The sequence below is a fragment of the Trichomycterus rosablanca genome, chromosome 13, assembly GCF_030014385.1.
Source record: "Trichomycterus rosablanca isolate fTriRos1 chromosome 13, fTriRos1.hap1, whole genome shotgun sequence".
NCBI classification, from domain to species: Eukaryota; Metazoa; Chordata; class Actinopteri; order Siluriformes; family Trichomycteridae; genus Trichomycterus; species Trichomycterus rosablanca.
In genome coordinates this window covers 10,647,414-10,671,493 of record NC_086000.1, presented here as the reverse complement: position 1 = coordinate 10,671,493, position 24,080 = coordinate 10,647,414, and the positions used below count along the sequence as shown (strand labels likewise).

At 38.1% G+C, this 24,080-nt stretch overlaps 1 protein-coding gene and 1 long non-coding RNA gene across 2 annotated transcripts; one reads left to right on the top strand and one right to left on the bottom strand.

Moving 5' to 3' along the window:
- Positions 1-2,777: 2,777 nt before the first annotated feature.
- tpp1 (tripeptidyl peptidase I) lies at positions 2,778-17,734 on the bottom strand. Its single transcript, XM_063007242.1, has 13 exons — positions 17,653-17,734; positions 17,439-17,507; positions 16,437-16,576; positions 16,193-16,343; positions 14,173-14,294; positions 13,278-13,456; positions 9,534-9,732; positions 8,779-8,967; positions 8,612-8,681; positions 6,143-6,263; positions 5,039-5,197; positions 4,785-4,910; positions 2,778-3,663 (listed from the first exon to the last, which is right to left on the bottom strand). Exons 1-13 carry the CDS (start codon positions 17,655-17,657, stop codon positions 3,523-3,525), a joined length of 1,671 nt encoding a protein of 556 aa, XP_062863312.1. The 5' UTR covers positions 17,658-17,734; the 3' UTR covers positions 2,778-3,522.
- Positions 17,735-17,815: 81 nt separating this feature from the next.
- Positions 17,816-18,676, top strand: LOC134325567 (uncharacterized). Its single transcript, XR_010014302.1, has 2 exons — positions 17,816-17,989; positions 18,278-18,676. It is a non-coding gene; the product is annotated as an uncharacterized LOC134325567 (long non-coding RNA).
- Positions 18,677-24,080: the final 5,404 nt, after the last annotated feature.

Sequence of the window (24,080 nt, the reverse complement as noted above, 5' to 3'; positions counted from 1 at the left end):
ACCAGTTTGAACAAATCTCAGCCGTGTTTAAGGGAGAAAAGGTCAGGTGGGTTCTCTTCTCTCTGCAATATGCAATCTCTGGGACTGGTCCGTGCACCAGTGCGAAAGGGGGGTAGGGTCACATGAAGCTTAGTGTGTATTGGAAGGGGCGTGTGCTGATCCAGCTCTACTTGATGAGATCAGGGATTTGGAAGTGGATTCACAGTTGGGAATTAGAAATAACTAGATTGAAAGATAAAGAGGGAAAGACCCAGAAAAAAAGCTACATTGTTGAACCTTTCAGGCCTAGAGTGCACAAGTCATGTAAATAAACATATAAAATGTAATTAAACCTCACAATGTTTAGCTGATCTCTTGTTATCTGTCTGTAGTCCAGTTAGGAGTCTTAATAAGGAATTGTTTGGGAGTAAATCATTTTGCTAATAAGCAAAGTGGTGTGCAACAGATTTTCTGCATCAATGTTGGGTTTGTAAAGCAACATACACTTGCCACACTGCTAGACACCTTTGTTAAACGTAGTGAGCATAGGCCACTCAGGTGGGGTCTTTCTCTCATGACTGGTGCAATTACAACCTCTGCTGGTTGATTGATGGTGCCTGCACAAAGATGAGAAAAGAGTGCTCTCAGGGTGTCTCCGTACACAACGCTGAGCTGCACTGCACTCATCAAAGTGTAGAAGATAAGATGCATACGGCATGCTGCCCACGTGTCGGAGGGGGCGTGGGTTAGCTTCATTCTCAATCAGAGCAGGGATCGGCATTGGTGGAGAGGAAGCATGACGCAATCGGGCAATTGGACGCGCTAAGAAGGGAGAAAACGGGGAGAAAATAAAAACAAAAAAAACGTAGTGAGCGTACCACACAGCTGCAGATACTAAGAATATTGACATTTCCTGTCTATGTGGGTTTTCTTTAGGTGCTGCAATCTTTCTGTGCCTTCCAAAATGTATTAAATTGTTTTAGTGCTTCAACACTACTAGTTTTTAACCAGAGAGGCAGCAATTCATACATTTTATAACTTTAGGCACAGCATATTACATACAGTATATAGTTAATATAATAAGAGAAAAGATGCTGCAAACTGTTAAAAACTTTATTTACTGCAAATGTTACGTCACACCACTTTGATGCTGGTGGGTATTTCTGTTGACTTTGGGTGTGGTCATGACTAAGACTAATGTAGATATACTGTATGTAGAAATGGTGAATGATTAAGTTACTGTGCCCTTAAACATCCCAGCAAGGCACACCAAGGTTTTTTTAATGCCAGTGTAAATGCAGCATTAGTAATCGCATTAATACAACATGGGCCTATACGGTAAGTGGACCAAATAAAACAGTAAGTATAGATATAGCTTATTAAACTGGCATTTCAAGGTAGGCAGTGGCTATAATAAAGCAATAAGCCACGAGAGGCCGTGCATTACTGTGATTTTAGCACGGGGATGACGTTTTTGGCACGACGCGAAGCGGAGTGCCTAAAACTTCTTTCCCCGTGCTAAAATCTTAACAGTAATGCACGGTCTCGAGTGGCTTATTGCTTTTATAAAACGGCGGTCAACATAAAATATAATAAATACAACAATGTTTAATTCATAAATGTATTTATTGTGTATAAACTTACAATAAAGCATTCTTCCGCGACGCAAAATAGTTCGATTAACAGTGTTGCTAGGCAACATGAGGGCGAAAATAACATTATTTTTTTCTATTCAGTGGCGTAGTAATATGGAATGATGTGAGGTGGTCATAGGTGTGAGTTTATCGGGGATTTTACAACGGCTTTGAACGCGGCTCAGCCAATCAGATTTTAGGACCGGAACTATCCGTTTTATAATACATATTTTACACAATGGGACTAAGGCTCGCAATTAATAATACATTATATTAATTAAGCCATTATACTAACAGTGGTTTTTGTTACCTTGTATTATGTTATGCATTTTAATGCCATTGACCTTTCCTTTGTAAACTGCATACATTTGAACATTTTCCAGTAGTTATTACAGACTAAATGGACATGAGAGGAAGTGCATTATTTCATTTCCCCTTTTTACTGTAATGTAACTGTCATGTTGTAAGCAGTCTATCATAAAGTAAGGCAAATGAAAACTAGAGGTGTGGCCGAACCTAGAAAGTCTAAACCCAAATGGGACTTAATAGAAGAGTCCCATTTGGATCATTACCTACAACTGGGCAGAATTTCCAATAAAGGGGCAGAAATTATAGTAGTCTGTTAAGAGTAAAGTGAAACGTCTCAACTTGAATCCCATGCACTTTGTGAAGCATAATCCAAACAATGCTAACAGCATAGCCCTGATGGAAAAAAGTGATAACACACAGTACTGAGAAATCAAATGAATACCTTCTCTGTGCTAGTTGCCCAAAATATAAAGGATGTTTGCCTATCATCAAGAATATAACCCAAAACAAACTGTCAAACACTGACGTGATTTAAAATAAATGAAATAAATGAAAGTCATCAAGATGTGCAAAGGTAACTGACTTATTCCTACAGACTATATGGCTGTGCTAAATGCTTATTGCTAAAATAGCTCAATGGGATCCATATTTTAATGCTTTTTATTTAACTAGATGGTCCTTTTTGGACTACAATATTTAAATCAGATATTTTAGTGATGTATAGTGGGTTTGGGAATTGGGAGTTTAATACCTAAAGAAGTTTAATACATGACAGCTGTTGCATATGTGAAATACAAATGACACCTCCATTTTAATTCTGTTTAAATGAAAGATAAATGATCATGCATAACGCTGTTCTTAAAAATATCAAACTTTTATTGTCTTTAAGGCAGCAAACAAAGTTTCTTTGAAAATAATGTTCAATGGCTAAAACAAGACAAACATGTCCTTTAAGAAACTAAAAGCAAGTTTAGTTCACCAACCATACCAAGAAACCAGCTCTCGGTTTCAACGCATCTATGAAACGGTTCGTTTTAATCAGTAAAATCGCTACAGTCTGAAAAAACGGAATTCTTGCACAAGCTTTCAGTCTTTTTAGGGAAATAGATTTTATAGCATGTTAAATAACTGCATAGTCATTTTTACCTTGGCAGAAAAAGACTGCCTAAGTTAACAGTACATACTGTAACTGGTTTAGTGTAATGTTACTGAAAATATCATTATGTTATTTAAATAGCCTGAGAAGATTTATGGGCACACATTAAAACAAGCAAACGTACATTCAAAGCATGTTAGAAATAAGCATCTGCATTAAACAGTTGATTTTGATGCTTTTGTTAAACGGTGCAATCTATGATAAACTAAGCCACTCACCACATGTTCTTAAATTAAATTAGGCTTCTTATAGCCTTAAAAATACAGCAAGAGATATGCGAAACAGTAGGGTTCTATTTCACCCATCAAAACTTAGAGGAAAACCCCCTGATAAACCTGAAAGTAACTATATTAAAACAAAGTCTGTGTGTATTGATCTTTGAAGTGTTGCGACTAAAGGCAATTGCACATTAAAAGTTTTATAAAACTGGTGGTGTCAGTGGCATTAGTTCTCTACCAGAGCGGCGAGTAGAGCGGGGTAGTTTGGTGTTCCCCATCCAGTCACTGGATCCCAGGATGCAGCAGCACAGAAACCTCTTCCTTCCACCTGATCATCCAGACAACTCAGGTGGCATCCCTCAGTCACCTAAAATATATAAAATATAATACATGATAAAGCCCCCCCAGTGTTACTGTTAAAATAAACACATCTTTATTAAGATTCACACATTTTACTTAAAAACTCTTTCCTCAAGGCCATACAGACTTTTCCTAATATTGACTACTAATTGCATTGTGGAATGGTCACTTGATGCATGCTCAATAATCCAGGTACACAAATCCACAAAATTGAATCAGTTCATCTGGACGCAAGTTTGTTGTAGAGATATGTTTTCACCGGTTTCATTGTTATGCAGATCAACTGCATATAAAGATCGGGTTATTCACCACCAGCTCAGACTGAAGAAGTCACTTGGATGAGTGACGAAACGTATCTCTACAACAAACTTGTGTCCAGATGAACTGATTCAATTTTGTGGATTGTGGAATGGTATAAAATTTCAGAGAATTCCAATCCTCCTTCACCCATTCCTGGGATTATGTTGACATCACCTGTGCATGTACTTTATTATATAAAATAAAATGTTATACATGTTTAAGTAAAACATTGATTTAACAATGATAATGTAACATACCCAGTTACGTAAATCATGTTGAAATTAGTAGAGCACTTTCCACAGTCCCACAGAAAAACAGTAATGATTCTGAGTAGGCCTCACCATTCCAATAACGAATAACAATAATAATAAATATAATTATTATTGTAGAATGCTTTGGCTATAATATTTACCATTTAAACACTATAAAGTTTTGACTAATTCAACGGCTGGCTTTTAAACAGAAATATTAACGTAATGCTCTCAGTATAAAAAATTTATAGCGGCCATCCCTTTTCTTTACTGGCAGTTTGTCCCCATCTGGTGGTTGGAAGTGAAATTGCGTTATTTTGCACCAGTGCTATTTAATAAATACATTCAACTTATTAGCTTTATGCCAAATTTTTACAGCATTAGGTATAGGCTTTTTATCTATATTATCTTGACTTATTGCAGCCATGTTAATAATTCAGCTAAAAACAACTAATTGACTACAGAAACCACAAAAAAAGGCAATCGTCAAAGTAGAATGCTGGAGGTTTCACGGAAAGAAAATTTAATAAGAGATTAAGACAATAAACCTTAATATTTATCACATGAAGTCTCTTACATCAAAAAGCCCAGTTCCTTTAAGCTTGTACAGTCGGGGGTTAAGAAAGCCAAGTGAAGGAAGGCCTTTCAGGAAGCGCTGATCATTGATGAGTGAAAGAATTCCTCCAACCACTGGAGTTGAAGCCTAAAACAGACAGACATGCTTAAATCATCATCACCCTCTTCAGGGTCTTTCAGAATTGTAAAAAGAAATAAAATAAAAAAACATTTAGAATTCATAATACACGTTAACATTCTTTTTTCATTACTAACCGAGGTTCCGGATACCCATGGGATGGGCACGAGGTTGGTGACAACCCAGTAATTGTCCGACAGCGCAGCCATGTCTGGGTATGCTCGTCCACTGGTGTTATAATAGGACACTGGAGGAAGCAACTTTTCATCCTTTAAATAATTACTCACTGCACTAACCTTTAGAAAACATATAGAAAATCAAATTTATTTATCATGCACATCACAGGAATGGTATGTAAAAAACTTAATTAGAGCATGTGTGCTTTAAGTATGGAAGATTTAACTGAGCACAGTCTGAATGTTATGCATTATCTGTATATTTTGGGTTTTTTGCAAAAAAAATTCTAATTACAGAATATTATCTTTTTATAGCTACAGATATCTACAGATGTCTGGTATTCAGTTTTAATGGTATATGGCATAATACATATGATACTAATGTCACAGTGGGTTCAGTTTCCCTGGAATCACTGCTCGCAGTGCAGTAACACGCCCTGGACAGGACTGATTATTTAGATTTCAATGTGTGTATTTTATTCCATACTGATACCTCTAATCAATACCCAAAGGGCACTTTAAAAAATACATTTTATGTACTGTAATTTTATACTTTTTTTATATTTTCCTCCCAATCTAGTCATAGCCAATTACCTCTCTACTGATGCTGTTCTCCACTTCTGATTGAGGTGAGCGAGACTGTCACACAGGGGGCCTCCGACACGTGTGCAGCCGACTGCATCTTTTCACCTGCGCGAGGCGAGTGCATATGTGGATCAGCTTTGTGTACGGAGAGCCACACCCTGTCCACATTATTCCTCAACTCTGTGCAGGCACCATCAATCAGCCAGTAGAGGTCGTAATTGCATCAGTTATGAGGTCCCTATCCAGCTTCCCGCCCTGTACGAACAATCGTTGTTCATATAGCCGCCCAATCCAGCCGGATGGAAGAGCTGAGTTTCGAACAAACACGTTCGAAATATCAGCTCTGGTGTGCTAGTGTGTTTTACCGCTGCGCCACCTGAGCGGCCAATTTGATACTTTCTATAAGCGACCTATAAAATTACTTCCAGCATTACTATCATCTGTTGTACTTTTTGTATCAAGTCATTTGTGAAGGTTTACCTGATAGTCTGGCATTTCAAATACATTACTGAAGCCACCGCCACTGATGTAATCTGTGACCTCATAGGTGATTTTAAAAGGATTTTTGAAGGAAGTCCCACCCACTGTGGTCACATATGGACTGCAAACATGGCATAAAAAAAGAAAAAAAAATTTAATGCAGTGCTTTAGAAGTCTTCGATATTTTCAAACCAAAGCATTTTTAAATTCTTAGTCCTGATTGGTCAGAATGTGTTAATACATCATCTATAATTGCATGGCTCCTAAAGTACTGTCTTAATTTACAGAAATATCGTAACATGTTTAATACATGATTATTTTTCATTGCTCTAGTACCAACTATTTGACAGAGACTTGTTCTGCAGATTATTTATTATTCTTCAAAAATGTTTGACAGCACTCAATTGTAATGCTTTGCTTCATCTTTTATATGGAGAAAAAAGTAAGGAGACAAAAATGCTGACAAGATGTTAACCCCACCTCCTAATGCAGGGGTGGGCAATTAAATTTGCCAAGGGGCCACATAAGAAACTGGGACTGTTGTGGAGGGCCGGACCAATAAGGTGAACTTAATTCTGCTCAATATTAATTTTATCTCTTTATTTACATTTACATTACATTTTCAGCATTTAGCAGACGCCTTTATCCAAAGCGATTTACATTACAGTTACAGCATACAGTCTGAGCAATTGAGGGATAAGGGCCTTGCTCAAGGGCCCAACAGCAGGAACCTGGCTGTGGCGGGGCTTGAACCAGCGACCTTCTAATTACTAGTCCAGTACCTTAACCACTACAACTGCCCACTCTTTATGAAAAGCAGTAAATTGTACAGTTCTAATACGTTTAGATGTTACAATCAGAAAATTAGAAGTAGGCAGGGTAAAAACATCAACATTATTTCACTATTTAAACAAACAAATGCAAAAAAAAAAAATGTGAACAAAATGTGCAGGTTTTTAAACTTTACACTATTTTGTTTTGAGTCTAATTACCTCATTTGTTTTTCAGTCCTTTGTTATTGTTGGATATTATTTTTAAAATCACAAAGCTGGTCCTGACTGCTTCAGTTCTGGATGTGTTAAACTTTATAAAAAGTCCTTGTTGCTTTTGCAGGTGTGATGCTCTGCATCGTTCATGTTCTTGTATTTCTGTTTAGTACAGCGATTTAAAGCCTAAATTGTGATCGTTACATCTGACTTCAGTAAATAAATACTTCAGAAGTTCATGTCTTGTTAAAACTCGACCGTCAATCACACTCAGTTCTGTTCGCATTACGGTGAAGCTGGATACACTCGCACACACGTCAATCAAAACTTACGGAAATGTAAAGACATAGCGCTCCCGTCAAAATCAATCCTGTTATATTGCATGTTTGATGTACATTTATTTACATAAAATTTTTAATTGCCACGAACCTCATGCGGGCCGGTTGGGGATGTGGGCCGTACAATGCCCAGGTCTCTCCTAATGGATGAAGATGCTGCTGTTGGACCCCTGAGCATTGCCCTCAACTCAAATGCCCTCAAATGCTTTTTTTTATTTTGTATTTAGTTGTCACCACAACACCCCTGGTCCAGAGACCAGATTTGGCACAGTTTTTACACCGGCTCCTTCTGCAACTCTTCTTTTTATATCTGGGCCAGGCTGTTTCGACCATCTCTGATACTAGCCAATCATGTCCATGTAGATGCCCAGCTGGCCAATAGCACTGCTGAGACTCGAACCCCAAATCCCTGGATCTCAGCAGTATTGGGTTGTCGCACTTTACTTCTGCACCAACCAAAGGCTCGGACAAAAGCGTTTACTAAATACTATAGATGTGAATGTAACTAAAGTAAAAGAAGACACTTCATGTTCCCACAACGTTAAATGTACAGCCAAAAATATGTGGACACCTGACCATGTGCTTGTTGGACATCCTATTCCATTGGACATACTATTCCATGTAAGAGTCTGTGGACATTAGTGCCTACTTGTTTAAAAGAACATTTGTGAGATCAGTCACTGATGTCAGACAAGAAGGTCTGGTACTCAACTGATGTTCCAATTCATCCCAAAGGTGTTCAGTGGGGTTCCTTTACACTGCACTTGCAAAACTATTTCTTTATAGACCTTGCTTCATGTGAAAGGGGGACAGTCTATATCCTAAATCTCCACAACCAAGTGTGTTTTTTCTGTACTTGAACAAAGAATGTTGCTTCTCTATTTCACCATCATGATGTACCTTGCATTATAGCTTTACATTTTCAGCATTTAGCAGAAATGTGACTTACAGAACTGTGACAGTATACTGCAAGCAATTGAGGCTTAAGGGCCTTGCCCAAAGGCCCAACAGTGATAACCTGGTCAGCAACCTTTTGATTACTAGTTCAGTACCTTAACCACTACGCTACAACTGCCCCAGCTTACGGGGTTATGTACCCCCCACCAACACACAACAACAAATAAATAACAGACTTAAAAATGTACCTGGAGGCAGGAAAGCTAGGTCTGAACACATTTTCTTTGCTCAGGTGCCTACAGCCAGCACCGCTGTCCCCTAAATTAAGAAAAAAAACCACAATAAATATGCTCTTTGTCATATGACATTTGTCAATAAGACATTTCAATGCAAAATTTCATCTTGACTGTGGTACCAGATGCAAAGAGCATGGAGATTCCTCGGAGTCCGGCTTTTATAAACTCGTTATTGATACGGTTCATGTAGGCAGTGGACAGACTGTCCTCATCATCACCGTAGCTGATCGTGTGCACCCAGGGGATTGCAGACATGTTACTGAGAAGCAGCATCCACTGAAGGAATGGCTCCTGTGTCTCATGGCGACCTAAAACATGGGCCAAAACAAAGCTATGGTCAGTATTCCTATGGTGAATTAGGTCTCTGGTTCAAAAGGTGTTAATATTATTACCGCAATAGAAATGCAAAGTTGTATATTACATTTGGGCTGCATTAATTTACTGTTTTCCTCCCAATATAGTCGTATCCAATTACCCGATTGCATTATGCTTTCTTTCAACTGATGCTGGTCTCCACCTTGGTTAAGGAGAGCCGAAACTGACACACGCCCCCTTCGACACGTGTGCAGTAGCCAACTGCATCTTTTCACCTGCACCATCAGCTTTGCACATGGAGAGCCACACCCTGATCAACGCCCTATCCCTGTCTCAATCAGCCAGCAGAGGTTTTAATCGCATCAGTCATGAGGTCCTGTCCGGCACCCACCTTAAACAGCTGCCAATCGTTGTTCGTGTAGGCACCCAGCCTGCCGGATGGCAGAGCTGAGTTTTAAACCGAATTTACTGTTATTTTTTACATGTAATTATAACTCCATTTAAAATAATTCAAATACCTTGAATGACCAAAGCTGGTTAAAAGAGGTTGTTTTCTTACCAGGGTTGGTGAAGACCCAGGTAGGGATGTTGGCTCCACTGCTCATAATATATTCCACATCTAAACTGGCTTCCAGGCCTGCTTTCCCTCCCCCTTGTTTGCCCACCACTCGATCCACTTTTGTGTAGTGCTTAAATCCTCCTCCAAATAAACTCATGAACTCGGCCAGGTCTGCGGGGTGGTAGAACTGCTCCAGGAACTATTAGGATTTTAGAGAAATCATAAAGAAGCATTTACATTTACAGCATTAAGCAGATGCTTTTATCCGAAGCAACTTACAATTGTGACTGAATATTATGCAAGCAATTCAGGGTTGAGGGCCTTGCTCAGGGGCCCAATTTGGCAGTTGTGATTGAATCAGCAACCTTCTCGTGTTCTCAATGCTCATATTCACAGAAACCCAACAATAAACGTATACAAGTTCATATAAGTCAATACATTTAACATCTACAATTATGACATTTAGTAAATTATCTGGTCAATTTGATTGATTCGTAAAAATACTCTTATTCTGATACTGACGCCTACAACTTGTTCCAATTTAGGAAGTGTTAAAGTGTTGAAAAAACAAAAAAACAAATAACAGGCAGTAAAATCATGCTTGGGTGAAAATGGTGCCTCCAGGAAAAGTCCTGAAATAGCGAGGATGGGTCAAGACTTGTCGATATGTCAAAACAATGTATCAGTGTGTAACCAAACGTTTCAAACATTCAAAAAGTGATTGGAAAATCATAGATGTTTTTATATTGCACACATACATCAATCAACCATAACATTAAAACCACCCCTTGTTTCTACACTCACTGTCCATTTTATCAGCTCCACTTTGTAGTTCTACAATTACTGACTGTAAGCCCATCTGTTTCTCTACACACTTTTTTAGCCTGCTTTCACCCTGTTCCTTAATGGTCAGGACCCCCACATAACCACCACAGAGTAGGTATTATTTGGGTGGTGGATCATTCTCTGCACTGCAGTGACACTGACATGGTGGTGGTGTGTTAGTGTGTGTTGTGCTGGTATGAGTGGATCAGACACAGCAGCGCTGATGGAGTTTTTAAACACCTCACTGTCACTGCTGGACTGAGAATAGTCCACCAACCATAAATATCCAGCCAACAGCGCCCCGTGGGCAGCGTCCTGTGACCACTGATGAATGTCTAGAAGATGACCAACTCAAACAGCAGCAATAGATGAGCGATTGACTCTGACTTTACATCTACAAGGTGGACCAACTAGGTAGGAGTGTCTAATAGAGTGGACAATGAGTGGACACGGTATTTAAAAACTCCATCTGCGCTGCTGTGTCTGATCCACTCATACCAGCACAACACACACTAACGCACCACCACCATGTCAGTGTCACTGCAGTGCTGAGAATGATCCACCATCTAAATAATACCTGCTCTGTAGTGGTCCTGACCACTGGAGAACAGCATGAAAGGGGGCTAACAAAGCATGCAGAGAAACAGATGGACTACAGTCAGTAATTGTAGAACTACAAAGTGCTTTTATATGGTAAGTAGAGCTGACAAAATGGACAGTAAGTGTAGGAACAAGGAGGTGGTTTTAATGTTATGGCTGATCGGTGTATATCCTCTACAGTGCACAACACTTTTTAAAAAATCAGGTAATCTGTTTAAATCTTAATGCATAAAAGGCAAGTTTGATAATCACTATGGCATTTCTGTAATCACTCAGATTGCACCGGCTTAAAACCAGAACTCAGAAACACATTTTTGCAGTATCTACAAATCTACAAACTTGACAGCTAAAGCCCAATGTCCACATTGCAAAAAAGTCACTGACTTCTCAGGCTTAAGCTTACCTAAAACTGACCAATACACAGCAGGAATATGTGCTGTGGTCTGGTTATTCAAGCTAAACATTTGCCAAATAGTTTGATTTTCTGAAATCAAACGAATTTCATTCAGAACAAAATATATGGGAAAGAAATGCCATAGAGCCTCTTGGTATTTATTAGTAATGAATTGCACATCCATTAATGATAAGGATGTGTGTATAGTGGACAGCTTTTGCCTACTTGGATGAATTATTAATAGCAAAGAATTCAACAGGAAGTAAATGCAATATACACAGATTGGCACTAGGAAAAACAAGAATAAAAAAAGCTTATAAAGATGCAATGATTTAGTCTTTGACCTTTTGTGGTTACGTGGACTGTAAAAAACACTAAAAAGGCAGACAACAGAGAGTAAGTCATGCGGCAAAGAGAACAAACAAATTAATCCCTGACTGAAACAACCCTTACTAGGAATGATTAACCAATAAGAGACAAGGAAGTCATTGTTCAATTACAGCTGTTATTTCCAACAGCAGCCAACACCTGAAATGTGTCTCTCCAAATTGAGACTCTTATTCACCCACTCTTTGTTCACATGTGCTACTTCTGGGTACAAATGTAAAGAGAGCTTTGGTTCTAACCCAAACAGGAACTCTTTTTAATGCTTTTATAGTGCAATAATCTTGTTGCTACCAACTTGTTTGAAATCTTCATTGGAAATGCTGAACTAGTTTATGTTACTGTTCTATATTACTGCAACTTTCACCATGTTACGTGTTAGTTGTGTGTATGAAACTCTATGATGTGTTTTACTTTAAAGGGGTGCTATTAGCATGTTGGCTATCAGCTATAAGAAATTTGCATCCCTTATCCCACACCTGGGCATTGTACGGCCCCCATTGGGTGTCTCTGACCGGCCCACATGAGGTCAGTGGTAATTAGAAATAAGACATAAATAAGTACACATCATACATGCAATAGAATATCATTGTTTTTATTTTGATAGGACTGTTATTTTTTCAGTTTACCGAAATTTGTAAGTTAATGCATGTGTGCGAGTGTATCCAGCTTCATCACCGTAACGTGCTGGCGAACGTGTTGTATACGTTTTTAACAAGGCATGGACTAAGTATTTATTTATTTAAGTCAGATGTAAAGCTGTGTATTTAGTTTCTGGCTGTGTTTAAGGATCACAATTTAAATCACAATTAAGTTTTACACATCCAGAACCAGAGCAGTCAAGATGTGATATCTAGAAACAATATCCAACAAGACCAATGGACTGAAAAACAGCAAATGAGGTAATTACACTGCAAACGAAATAGCAATATCACTTTGTGTAAAATTTTGTTCAAAACGTTGATTAAATAGTCAAATTATGTTGATGTTTTATTCTGTCTGCTTCTTATTTTCATTGCCTGATTGTAACATCTATTCTTCCAGTAACAGCTTATCCAAAAACGTACAATGTACTGCCATTATACAGAGATCAAATTAATATTGAGCAAAATTAATATCAGCCTATTGGTCCGGCACTCCACAACAGTCCCAGTTTCTCATACCCTTGCAAAATTTAATTGCCCACCCCTGCCTTATTCTGAACTCTCACTCAAAGCTCAGATAACCGAACTAGATCTGTTACATTTTGAACAGAGAAAATAGGTCTGGAACAATTACAGAAATCACAGAAAGCCATTAAGAAGCCTAAAGATCCAATGTAAGACAGATGAGGTTCTTCCTGTTCTTTCCAAACAGAAGAACAGAGCGTTCTTGATTATGCATACACTTTCCTGCTGTTTGGTTCATACTCCCTTACAGCAGTCTATTCTCCGTGCTGTAACCGTAATCTATCTGTTATTTTACATGACTTTAGAATACTGATAGTATGATCGGACCTGTTAAAGACCGGAATCGAGTGATTTCTGAATCGGGTGCTATACCTGTGCCACTGCTTGACTGTTGTTAGCAGCACTGCCAACATCGGCTGCTGTCAGGTTGTAGCGAGCTCTCAGGGTTGCAGGGGTTACACCTAAATGAACAGAGTTTCCAGATCGACTGGGACCAGTCCAGGCCTTGCCGACTTCTTTTCGTCTCTGTGGAAAACGTAGCACGCCTCCCACTGGAAGAAAGCAAAAAAAACAACAACAAAAAAAAATCATTATTAACTACACTAAATAAGAGAAATAAACTTAATTTTATTTTGTTTGTTAATTAGGATTTCAACATCATGTTTTACACTTTTGGTTACATTCATGACAGGAACAGTTGTTACTCATTACACAAGGTTCATCAGTTCATGAGGTTATACTGAACATAGACATGGACAATTTAGTGTCTCCGATTTACCTCACTTGCATGTCTTTGGTCTGTGGGAGTAAACCGGAGCACCCGGAGGAAACCCACGCAGACACGGGGAAAACATGCAAACTCCACACAGAAAGGACCCGGACCGCCCCACCTAGGGATCGAACCCAGGACCTTCTTGCTTTGAGGCAACAGTGCCGCCCAATTTAATTATGCTTACAATACCACAACTTTAGAATTCTGAGATTCCAGTAACATTAACGGATCCTATAAATGCAGTTTATTTGATGTATCTGTTTGCAGTCAGGCAAGCTTTACATTGCCATTAGCTTTGCAAAGCCAAAATCTGCATTTTAAAGCTTGACTTAAGTTTGTCGCTATTGACATGAACAAAGAAAAGGTTTTTGCCTTTTCTAAATCCATAGTAATGTAAACCACAGAAAAATAATAGGAGCAAAAACATATGTAAAGTTACTACTTCGTAATATTAAAAAAATATGAACAGACAACCTTAACAAATATTTTACTCACCAAAATCCAGATGCTGAGAAACATCACTGTGAACAGAGTACTGGGCTGACGATCTTATTACAGTCTGGTTATCTCTCTTGTAGTGGTGAAATTCAGCACCAGGGAGCAAAGCCTCCGCCACCCTGAAGAGAAAAACATCAACCTCACTTGATACATAAAATACACTACAGGTAGAATGACATTTTATCAGGTATGACTACCATATAGCTGCCATATGTAGAAACACAGATACTAACTGTAACCCAATTGTTGAAATGGGTTTTTTTTTATTAGGTTTATCGGTCGAAAGGCAATGCCATAAAACCAACCTTGACTACTGACACTGTTGACTTTATAGGTAGTGGAGCATTCTCAGCACAGCCATCACACAGACATGGTAATGTCATGGTAAAATATGTGGCACTGGATAAGAGTGTTTCAGGCACAGCCATGCTGATCTCATTTCTCTGCTCTTAAATCCAGGACTGACTTATAACCTACAGCTGAGATTAATTAGAAAGCATCCAACAGCAGAACTGACCGATGACCTATAAAGAGTTTGTGCTAACTAAAGTGTTTTTAATTCAATATCACACAAAGCTTAAATCCAGTGTCAACCGAGATAACTATACATTTAGCAATGAATCACAGACTGTTGGAGAGAGGGAATTATTGAAATTATATGGTGTTGATGCCTTCTACAAGATAGCTCAGTTTGCTAACAACAATGCCAACAAACTAGCAAGCATGGCTGGCTGGCAACAAACTTAATATACATGTACAACTTAGTTGCAGCTAAGCTTCTACTTGTGCCACAACTGCTAAATGGCAGAACATTTTCACCACCTCACCGGCCCAGACTGACAGCCTCAATGAGCTTTGGGAGGAAATTTAACAATCCACTTTCGCATTTATTAGCCACCTGAATTTTCTTAATTTAGAAATAATAGCCCTAACTGTGGTTCTCTGGATTATCAGAGCCTTAAAATAGCTATATATATTTTTGTAATTTTCATTGAGCCTCTTTGCATTGCTGAAAACGTTCTATTTAAGCAATGTTTATATGTTTTGAACGGCTGATAAAAATCAAGATTGGATGTGTCTTGCCAAATTAAACCAAACTATCAGTTACAATGGGTACATACTCTTTCCGGGGCAGCACTGTCGCCTCACAGCAAGAAGGTCCTGGGTTCGATCCCCAGGTGGGGCGGTCCGGGTCCTTTCTGTGTTCTCCCTGTGTCTGTGTGGGTTTCTTCCGGGTGCTCCGGTTTCCTCCCACAGTCCAAAGACATGCAGTCAGGCTTGTGTTCGATATAACCTGGTCTGAACTGATGAACCTTGTGTAATGAGTAACTACCGTTCCTGTCATGAATGTAACCAAAGTGTAAAACATGACATTAAAATCCCATTAAACAAACATACATACTCTTTCCACACAGGGCCAGTTGGTGTTGAATACGTTTTATCTTTTATATAAATAAATGATTTTAAAACTGTAAATTATGTTTACTCAGAATTAATTTGTCTTATATAAACTTTGTTTGCAAATCTGGAACAATTATTTGTGACAAATATGAAAAAAAGAATATATGCACAAAAGAAACATTAAATATCGTATCAGCCTAGAATTTCCCCATCACAGCAACTCTATTAAAATGCCACAAGTTTATCATTATTATCAAGATTTTGTCATGATACAAATAGCCTAGCTGTTATAATAATAGTGAATCATTGAAATATTACTTTTGGCCTGGGGGTGTCTTTTTCCAAAAACAAAATGCACAGTGGAGGGGGACTTTGCACCGTGCACAACAGATGGGCTACAATTAATAGTTGTAAGCCTGCAAAGTCAATCATGAACCACAAATAAGCTACCTGATAGGTACACCTAATAAACTGCAATACTTCTGCTGCTCTAAATATTATTGTCTTTTTTACTATTGCATGTCACAGCATTTCATTATCCTACTTTACATGGTTCTGTCTGAGTTTGCATGTTTTGTTGATTAAAAAGCTACCAAAGATCAATGAGAAAGCTTACTCAGCAGTCATAGAGCATTGCAAAAAGTCTTGTGTCAGCACAGTGCGGCAGTTTTTGACCCCATGATTCCGCAACCACGTCCACACCGCTTTTTCCGTCAGCTGAGATGGGCGCACCAGGGAGGCCACTTCCTCCAGAGTTAGATACTTCCCTAATATGGCCAAGACAGATAAAGTTCCATTAAAACATAGACATGTTTCCATTCAAAACATGTTCAAGTTTGATAAATGCTCTGGCTCAGTACCGTACTGATGTGAATCTGGATCGGATACAAGCTGTAGCAGCTGCTTCAGTCTGTCCACATTCTGTTGCTTGAGTGCAAAGGTGAGCTCCAGTTCCTCCTGTGGAGCCACCTGGCCCGCATGGTGCCAACCTTCTGGCACACTAACACACACACATCGACAATAAGTCAATCCTGCAATGAACTCTGTAAAATAAGTATGCTGCAAAGGCATAGATATGGGTAATATGACAAAAATATCCCCACGACAAAACATTTTTATGATACATGTAATAATATTTAGCTTTGCTTTGGATTTCCTAATAACACAAAAAATAATTAAACTGCAATATTACAAATATTTGTTAAAGATTTAAATTCAAAGATTAAAAATCACATTGTTTTTTACAGATAATCACCACATAGCGAGAAAGTCCAGGGTTCAATTCAACAGGTTCTCCCTGTGTCTGTGTGGGTTTCCTCCCACAGTCCAAAGACATGAAGGTTAGATGAACTGGAGATGTAAAATTGCTGTGACGATGTTTCGCATTGAGCTTAAACTGATGAATCATGTGTAACCTGTAACTAGCTGTCCTGTCATGAATGTAACCCGTCATAAGTGTAAAACAATGTTCCTAATAAATTAATAAGTAAATAAGTCTTCATGAAGGTCATGGAAGGTGTAGCATTATCAAAACACCTGGGAGGTTCATTTTTATGATTAGACCTGACAGTCGTAATGCATTTTGTCTAATTTGTCGTGCTTAAGTCCAGTTTCATGTTATGAGAAAGATGGACAGAGGTTAGGAGACAGAAAAATCACAAAATCTGATTTCAAAATCTGCCAAGCATATCATAACAAAGGGTGGCTCAATCATGGTGGTGCTGCTACTTTGATTACAGACAGAACTGACATGGATTTAAATATACTTAATTAATTGATAGATAACATTGTCCATTAAAACCCTAGAAGAGACTATATATATATATATATATGCAGTAAAACAGAACAAAACCATGCCATACGATGCAACTTGATCGTGTTCAAGATACTCTCCATTGACGAGCCACACACCAAGAAGCAACACCAACACCCTGTAATAAAGGTTACCAACAGAGGTCGTTAGGTGTATAAAACAAAAACTGCTCTTTCAAAGAGAGAACATTATTGAAGTTCTTTAAACGATATATAGTATTTTTTTTTTTTTTGTAGTCTAATTACGAAGACTGTGAAACTTACCGCATTGTTTTAGCTTTAACTACATTCACACTTAAGCACACAACAACTGCACCGTCCAGCACAGATCTCCCAACCACTTCAACCATTCACAATAGGATGCACGACTGTCTTCCGGGTTCTCGTATACTGGCAGATCAACTTCCGGTATTCATTCTACGGTCGTCAACAAGCAGATAACGTTAGGCATGGCTCTCTTTTACACTTGTTGTCTTCAAGATTAACCTCGTCTGACAGTGAACGATTTAGACCGACCGACGCATGGTTTGTACTGCTTCTTCTAACAAGCGGGAAAAAGGATTTTAAATGTACAACTCCAGCGACATTGACAAATATGAAGGTAAGTACGTTAGCAAACATTTCCTTAGAACCATGCAAGTAGGCTAGTTGTAAACTGGTTAGTGGTTGTTTTGCTAGACTAGACAAACACTACATCTAGCTTGACAGACCAGTATTAAGATTCATGTTTTAGTTAGCTTTGAAGCATACCATTACAATTTCATTTTTATGCATATTCTACTTGCACAGTGCCAGGTTAGGCAAGCTTTAAGATAGAGTGTCAAATCCCATGTATTAATGATGTTCAAACAACAATAAATATATATATGTATGTGTGTTCAATTCCCAGGTGGAGTGGTCCGGGTTCTTTCTGTGTGAGGTTTGCATGTTCTCCCTGTATCTGCGTGGGTTTCCTCCGGCAGCTCCTGTTTCCTCCCACAGTCCATAGACGTGCAAGTGAGGTGAATTGGAGATACAAAATTGTTTGATATTAAAACTTGAACTGATGAATTTTGTGTAATGAGTAACTACCATTTCTGTCATGAATGTAACCAAAGTGTAAAACATGATGTTAAAATCCTAATACAACATAAAACAAACTAAACATATCTGACTGGATATATTAGCAATTTACCCTCAATCTTTTGATTAAGTGTAAAAAGTTTTGTTCACCAATATATGAATGAGTTATCTTTTATTCATTATCAAATGTTATATGTCAGACCATAATAAATTTCCTGTCAATTGATTAATTTGATGTTACAGTATTAACATGTCTTTCTCCAAAAACATATTTGTTGTAAATGCGAGGAGGAACTTTGATTTTTTTATTCTTATGTTTATTACAGCAGGTTATCAAGAATTAAAGTCATTACAGAATTTATCAGTGTCAAGCTGGCAGCAATGGGGTATCAAATATACAGTGCCTTGCAAAAGTATTCAGCCCCCTTGAACTTTTCAACCTTTTGCCACATTTCAGGCTTCAAACATAACGATATGAAATTGTAATTTTTTGTGAAGAATCAACAACAAGTGGGACACAATCGTGAAGTAGAACGAAATTTATTGGATATTTTAAACTTTTTTTAGAAATAAAAAACTAAAAAGTGGGGCGTGCAATATTATTCAGCCCCTTTACTTTCAGTGCAGCAAACTCACTCCAGAAGTTCAGTGAGGATCTCTGAATGATCCAATGTTGACCTAAATGACTGATGGTGATAAATAGAATCCACCTGTGTGTAATCAAGTCTCCGTATAAATGCACCTGCTCTGTGACAGTCTCCGAGTTCTGTTTAAAGCGCAGAGAGCATCATGAAGACCAAGGAACACACCAGGCAGGTCCGAGATACTGTTGTGGAGAAGTTTAAAGCCGGATTTGGATACAAAAAGATTTCCCAAGCTTTAAACATCTCAAGGAGCACTGTGCAAGCGATCATATTGAAATGGAAGGAGTATCAGACCACTGCAAATCTACCAAGACCCGGCCGTCCCCCTAAACTTTCAGCTCAAACAAGGAGAAGACTGATCAGGGATGCAGCCAAGAGGCCCATGATCACTCTGAATGAACTGCAGAGATCTACAGCTGAGGTGGGAGACTCTGTCCATAGGACACAATCAGTCGTACACTGCACAAATCTGGCCTTTATGGAAGAGTGGCAAGAAGAAAGCCATTTCTCAAAGATATCTATAAAAAGTCACCTGGGAGACACACCAAACATGTGGAAGAAGGTGCTCTGGTCAGATGAAACCAAAATCGAACTTTTTGGCCACAATGCAAAACGTTATGTTTGGCGTAAAAGCAACACAGCTCATCACCCTGAACACACCATCCCCACTGTCAAACATGGTGGTGGCAGCATCATGGTTTGGGCCTGCTTTTCTTCAGCAGGGACAGGGAAGATGGTTAAAATTGATGGGAAGATGGATGGAGCCAAATACAGGACCATTCTGGAAGAAAACCTGTTGCAGTCTGCAAAAGACCTGAGACTGGGACGGAGATTTATCTTCCAACAAGACAATGATCCAAAACATAAAGCAAAATCTACAATGGAATGGTTCACAAATAAACGTATCCAGGTGTTAGAATGGCCAAGTCAAAGTCCAGACCTGAATCCCATCGAGAATCTGTGGAAAGAGCTGAAAACTGCTGTTCACAAACGCTCTCCATCCAACCTCACTGAGCTCGAGCTGTTTTGCAAGGAAGAATGGGCAAAAATTTCTGTCTCTCGATGTGCAAAACTGATAGAGACATACCCCAAGCGACTTGCAGCTGTAATCGCAGCAAAAGGTGGCGCTACAAAGTATTAACGCAAGGGGGCTGAATAATATTGCACGCCCCACTTTTCAGTTTTTTATTTCTAAAAAAAGTTTAAAATATCCAATAAATTTCGTTCCACTTCACGATTGTGTCCCACTTGTTGTTGATTCTTCACAAAAAATTACAATTTCATATCGTTATGTTTGAAGCCTGAAATGTGGCAAAAGGTTGAAAAGTTCAAGGGGGCTGAATACTTTTGCAAGGCACTGTATATGCTGTTCAGTTCAAAACCTTGTATCATGTTACAAAAGAGAAAAAAAAAACGTCCATTTGAAGTTAAATGTAAAAAGATTTTATTTCAAGTCTTTTTAACGCCATTCAAGTGGTCTATTCATTGTGAAATGAATGTTAAACAACTGCCAGATTCACAAAACGTAAGAAACAGCAAAAACTGTTTTACACACTCAATATAGAAGCACTTTGTAGTTCTACAATTACTGACTGTAGTCCATCTGTTTCTCTACATGCTTTGTTAGCCCCCTTTCATGCTGTTCTTCAATGACTCTCCCAGGACCCCCACAGAGCAGGTATTATTTAGGTGGTGGATGATTCTCAGCACTGCAGTGACACGGACATGGTGCTGGTGTGTTAGTGTGTGTTGTGCTGGTATGAGTGGATCAGACACAGCAGCGCTGCTGCAGTTTTTAAACACCTCACTGTCACTGCTGGACTGAGAATCGTCCACCAACCAATAACATCCAGCCAACAGCGCCTCATGGGCAGCGTCCTGTGACCACTGATGGTCTAGAAGATGACCAATTGAAACAGCAGCAATAGATGAGTGATCGTCTCTGACTTTATGCCTACAAGGTGGACCAACAAGGTAGGAGTGTTTAATAGAGTGGACAGTGAGTGGACACGGTGTTTAAAAACTCCAGCAGCACTGCTGTGTCTGATCCACTCATACCAGCACAACACACACTAACACACCACCAGCATGTCATTGTCACTGCAGTGCTGAGAATCATCCACCACCTAAATAATACCTGCTCTGTGGGGGTCCTGGTCATCAAGAACAGAAAGGAGGCTAACAGTATAGAAAGAAACAAATTAACTACAGTTTGTAATTGTAGAACTAATAAAATAATCAAAGAGTGTAGACATAAGAGGTATGTTTACATAATGAAGAGGCTTTTGTTGGCTTTTTATGCTTTTGTTTAAAAACAGAGTATAAACTATAATATATATATTTACAATATTTAAATGTGCACGTTCTTTAAAAAATTACAGTCAAAAACGAATGTTTAGCTCCATCCCTTGACAAGTGGTCCAATCTCACGATACAGTAAACAGCTGATTTATGCTCTGATAGCGATCACTGTGTCAAACAACTTATTCTTTTTAACCCGTCGGATGCAGCGTTCAACATGAACCCTGAGAATGTACCGATCCACCCCGATCTTGTTTTTGAAAACACAAAACCTTCTTACTAATTTTAGAACTCAAACTCGTATATTCGCCGCTATACGACACGTTGTGATTAGAAATTTGCCGGTGTTTATAACAAACCGGAAGCTAGACTGCCCGACTAACGCTAAACGGAAACGCGTCACAGAGCTTGCGTGCATAGAGCCTATAACAATAGACTTAATGCTGTCAAAATAAAAGTCCCAACTGAAATTATTTTATAGTTAATATTAGGAACCGATATAAATTAGTATGGTACAATCCAATATCAAAACTACGATAAAAAATTAAGAACCTTTGTTGTCTGACAATTATTATTATTATAAGTCCAAGCAGGTCATTTTATAATTTTAAAAAACTTAATTGTTTTTTTAATGACACAATATACATATACTTAAATACACCTTTCTGGTGCAAATATTAATGACTATTATTATTATTATTATTATTATATTAGCTATATGAACAATAATACATATGTAGGGTAATATACACCTATATTACACTTTATTAACATATTTACATTTTCAGCATTTAGGAGATGCTTTTATCCAAAGCGACTTACACAATGAGCAATTGAGGGTTAAGGGTCTTGCTCAGGGACCCAACAGTGGCAACTTGGTGGTGGCAGGGCTTGAACCGGCAACCTTCAGTTTACTAGTCCAGTACCTTAACCACTGAGCTATAACTGGCCCTTTTACATATTACTTCATATTACTTCATTACTCCAAAAAAAGTTGAGACAGGGGCAATTTAGGGCTAGTATTGAGGTGAAAAAACTAAATAATGATTTGATTCCAAACAGGTGATGTCAACAGGTGATTGTAATCATGGTTTGGTACAAAAGCAGCATCCAGGAAAGGCTGAGTCTTTAAATACACCTTTCTGGAGCAAATAATAATAATTATTATTATTATTATATAAACTATATGAACAATAATACATATGTAAGGTTATATATAACTACTGTATAATACATACGTAGATGTGAATATGAAAAATGACATGGACAAAATAGGTGAATGCTTCGGTTTTCTTTTGGTAATACACAGATTTTTGCCCCAGTGGACCTTTGATATGGTCTCCACCTCATTGCTGAGCTTTGAAAGAATAAATCTAAACATGTAAATTTGTATTTTTTAGTGTGTGGATTTCTTTTTTGTTAAAATAAATACTGTAGATTAAAGGAAAGAGATTAGTTCCTTTACACAAGAGGACAGCAAGAATGTGGAGAGGTAAGATAGTACGCATTTTTACATTAGAACAGAACTTGAAATTATGTCTCAGCAGGTTTTAATTTGATTTGTTCTCATCTTTATCTTTCTTTATTAACTTAGAACATGACCAAAGAAATGTTGAAACCTCTCCTAATTGTTGAGTTTAGATGTTTTATATATACCCATTATTAACGAATGTAAACAACGTATTTTTTTTTTAATAGATTTAATGTCTGCAACCTTGTAGTAAAACTTTGGAGAGGCCTTTTCCTGGTTCAGCATTACTGTGTCCCGGTGCACAAATTGAGGTTCCTTGAGTTATGGTTTGGTGTAGAGAAACTCTTTGCTTTTCATTGTTTTATTTGCTGTAGAAATGTGACCACTGCTGTCTGGTCATTGGGCCTGCATGAATACTGGATAATTCACAGAGGGTATAGTGTGAATCTCTGTACACAGCACCACTCTCAGTGTAAATCTGACACTGTTAGGTGAAAAGATGCATGCATTTGTAGTCCTTTTCTTGGTTGGTGCAAATGGCAAAGGAATTGTAATAGCGAATGAAAACATGGGTTGGGAAAAAGTGGTTGTGTAAATGTTGAAGGATTTCTATTTGTATATTAAAGCATCAAGTAAAACTTATTGTTTAACAGTTCAAATACTCTTTGTTTTTGCTAAAAATGTCATGATCATTTATTAAACGTATAAAGAGAAACTTCAAACGCAGTGAGATCTAAAACCCTACATTGATTTTTTTGTTCACAAAAAATATTTTTCCTTGTATTATCTTAGTTTAATGCGCAGTGGGAGATCAGATTCACCACATCACAGCTTTGTACCCATGAATAGTGAACATGGACAAAGGGATAAGACTTGAACAGGAAGACTGTTCCACTAATCTCAGGTAGGAACAGCCTGTAACTAAGTTATAAGTTGTTTTTTAACCATTCTAAATTTTACGAAAAAATAGTATGACAGAAAGAGATCACAGCTGTTTTTCCATGAACAGTGAACAGGCAGTGGACAAAGATATCAGATTTGGCAAGAACGAATATTTTACTGATCATAGGTAAGAATGATACAGAAAACGTAGTTTTAAAAACTCTGAATAAGGAAATGATACAATGTATGTTTTTTACCAGCCTATACTTCATAAATAATTGTTATATGATTTAGAGGGAGATTGGATTCACCATATCAGAGCTATGTTTCCA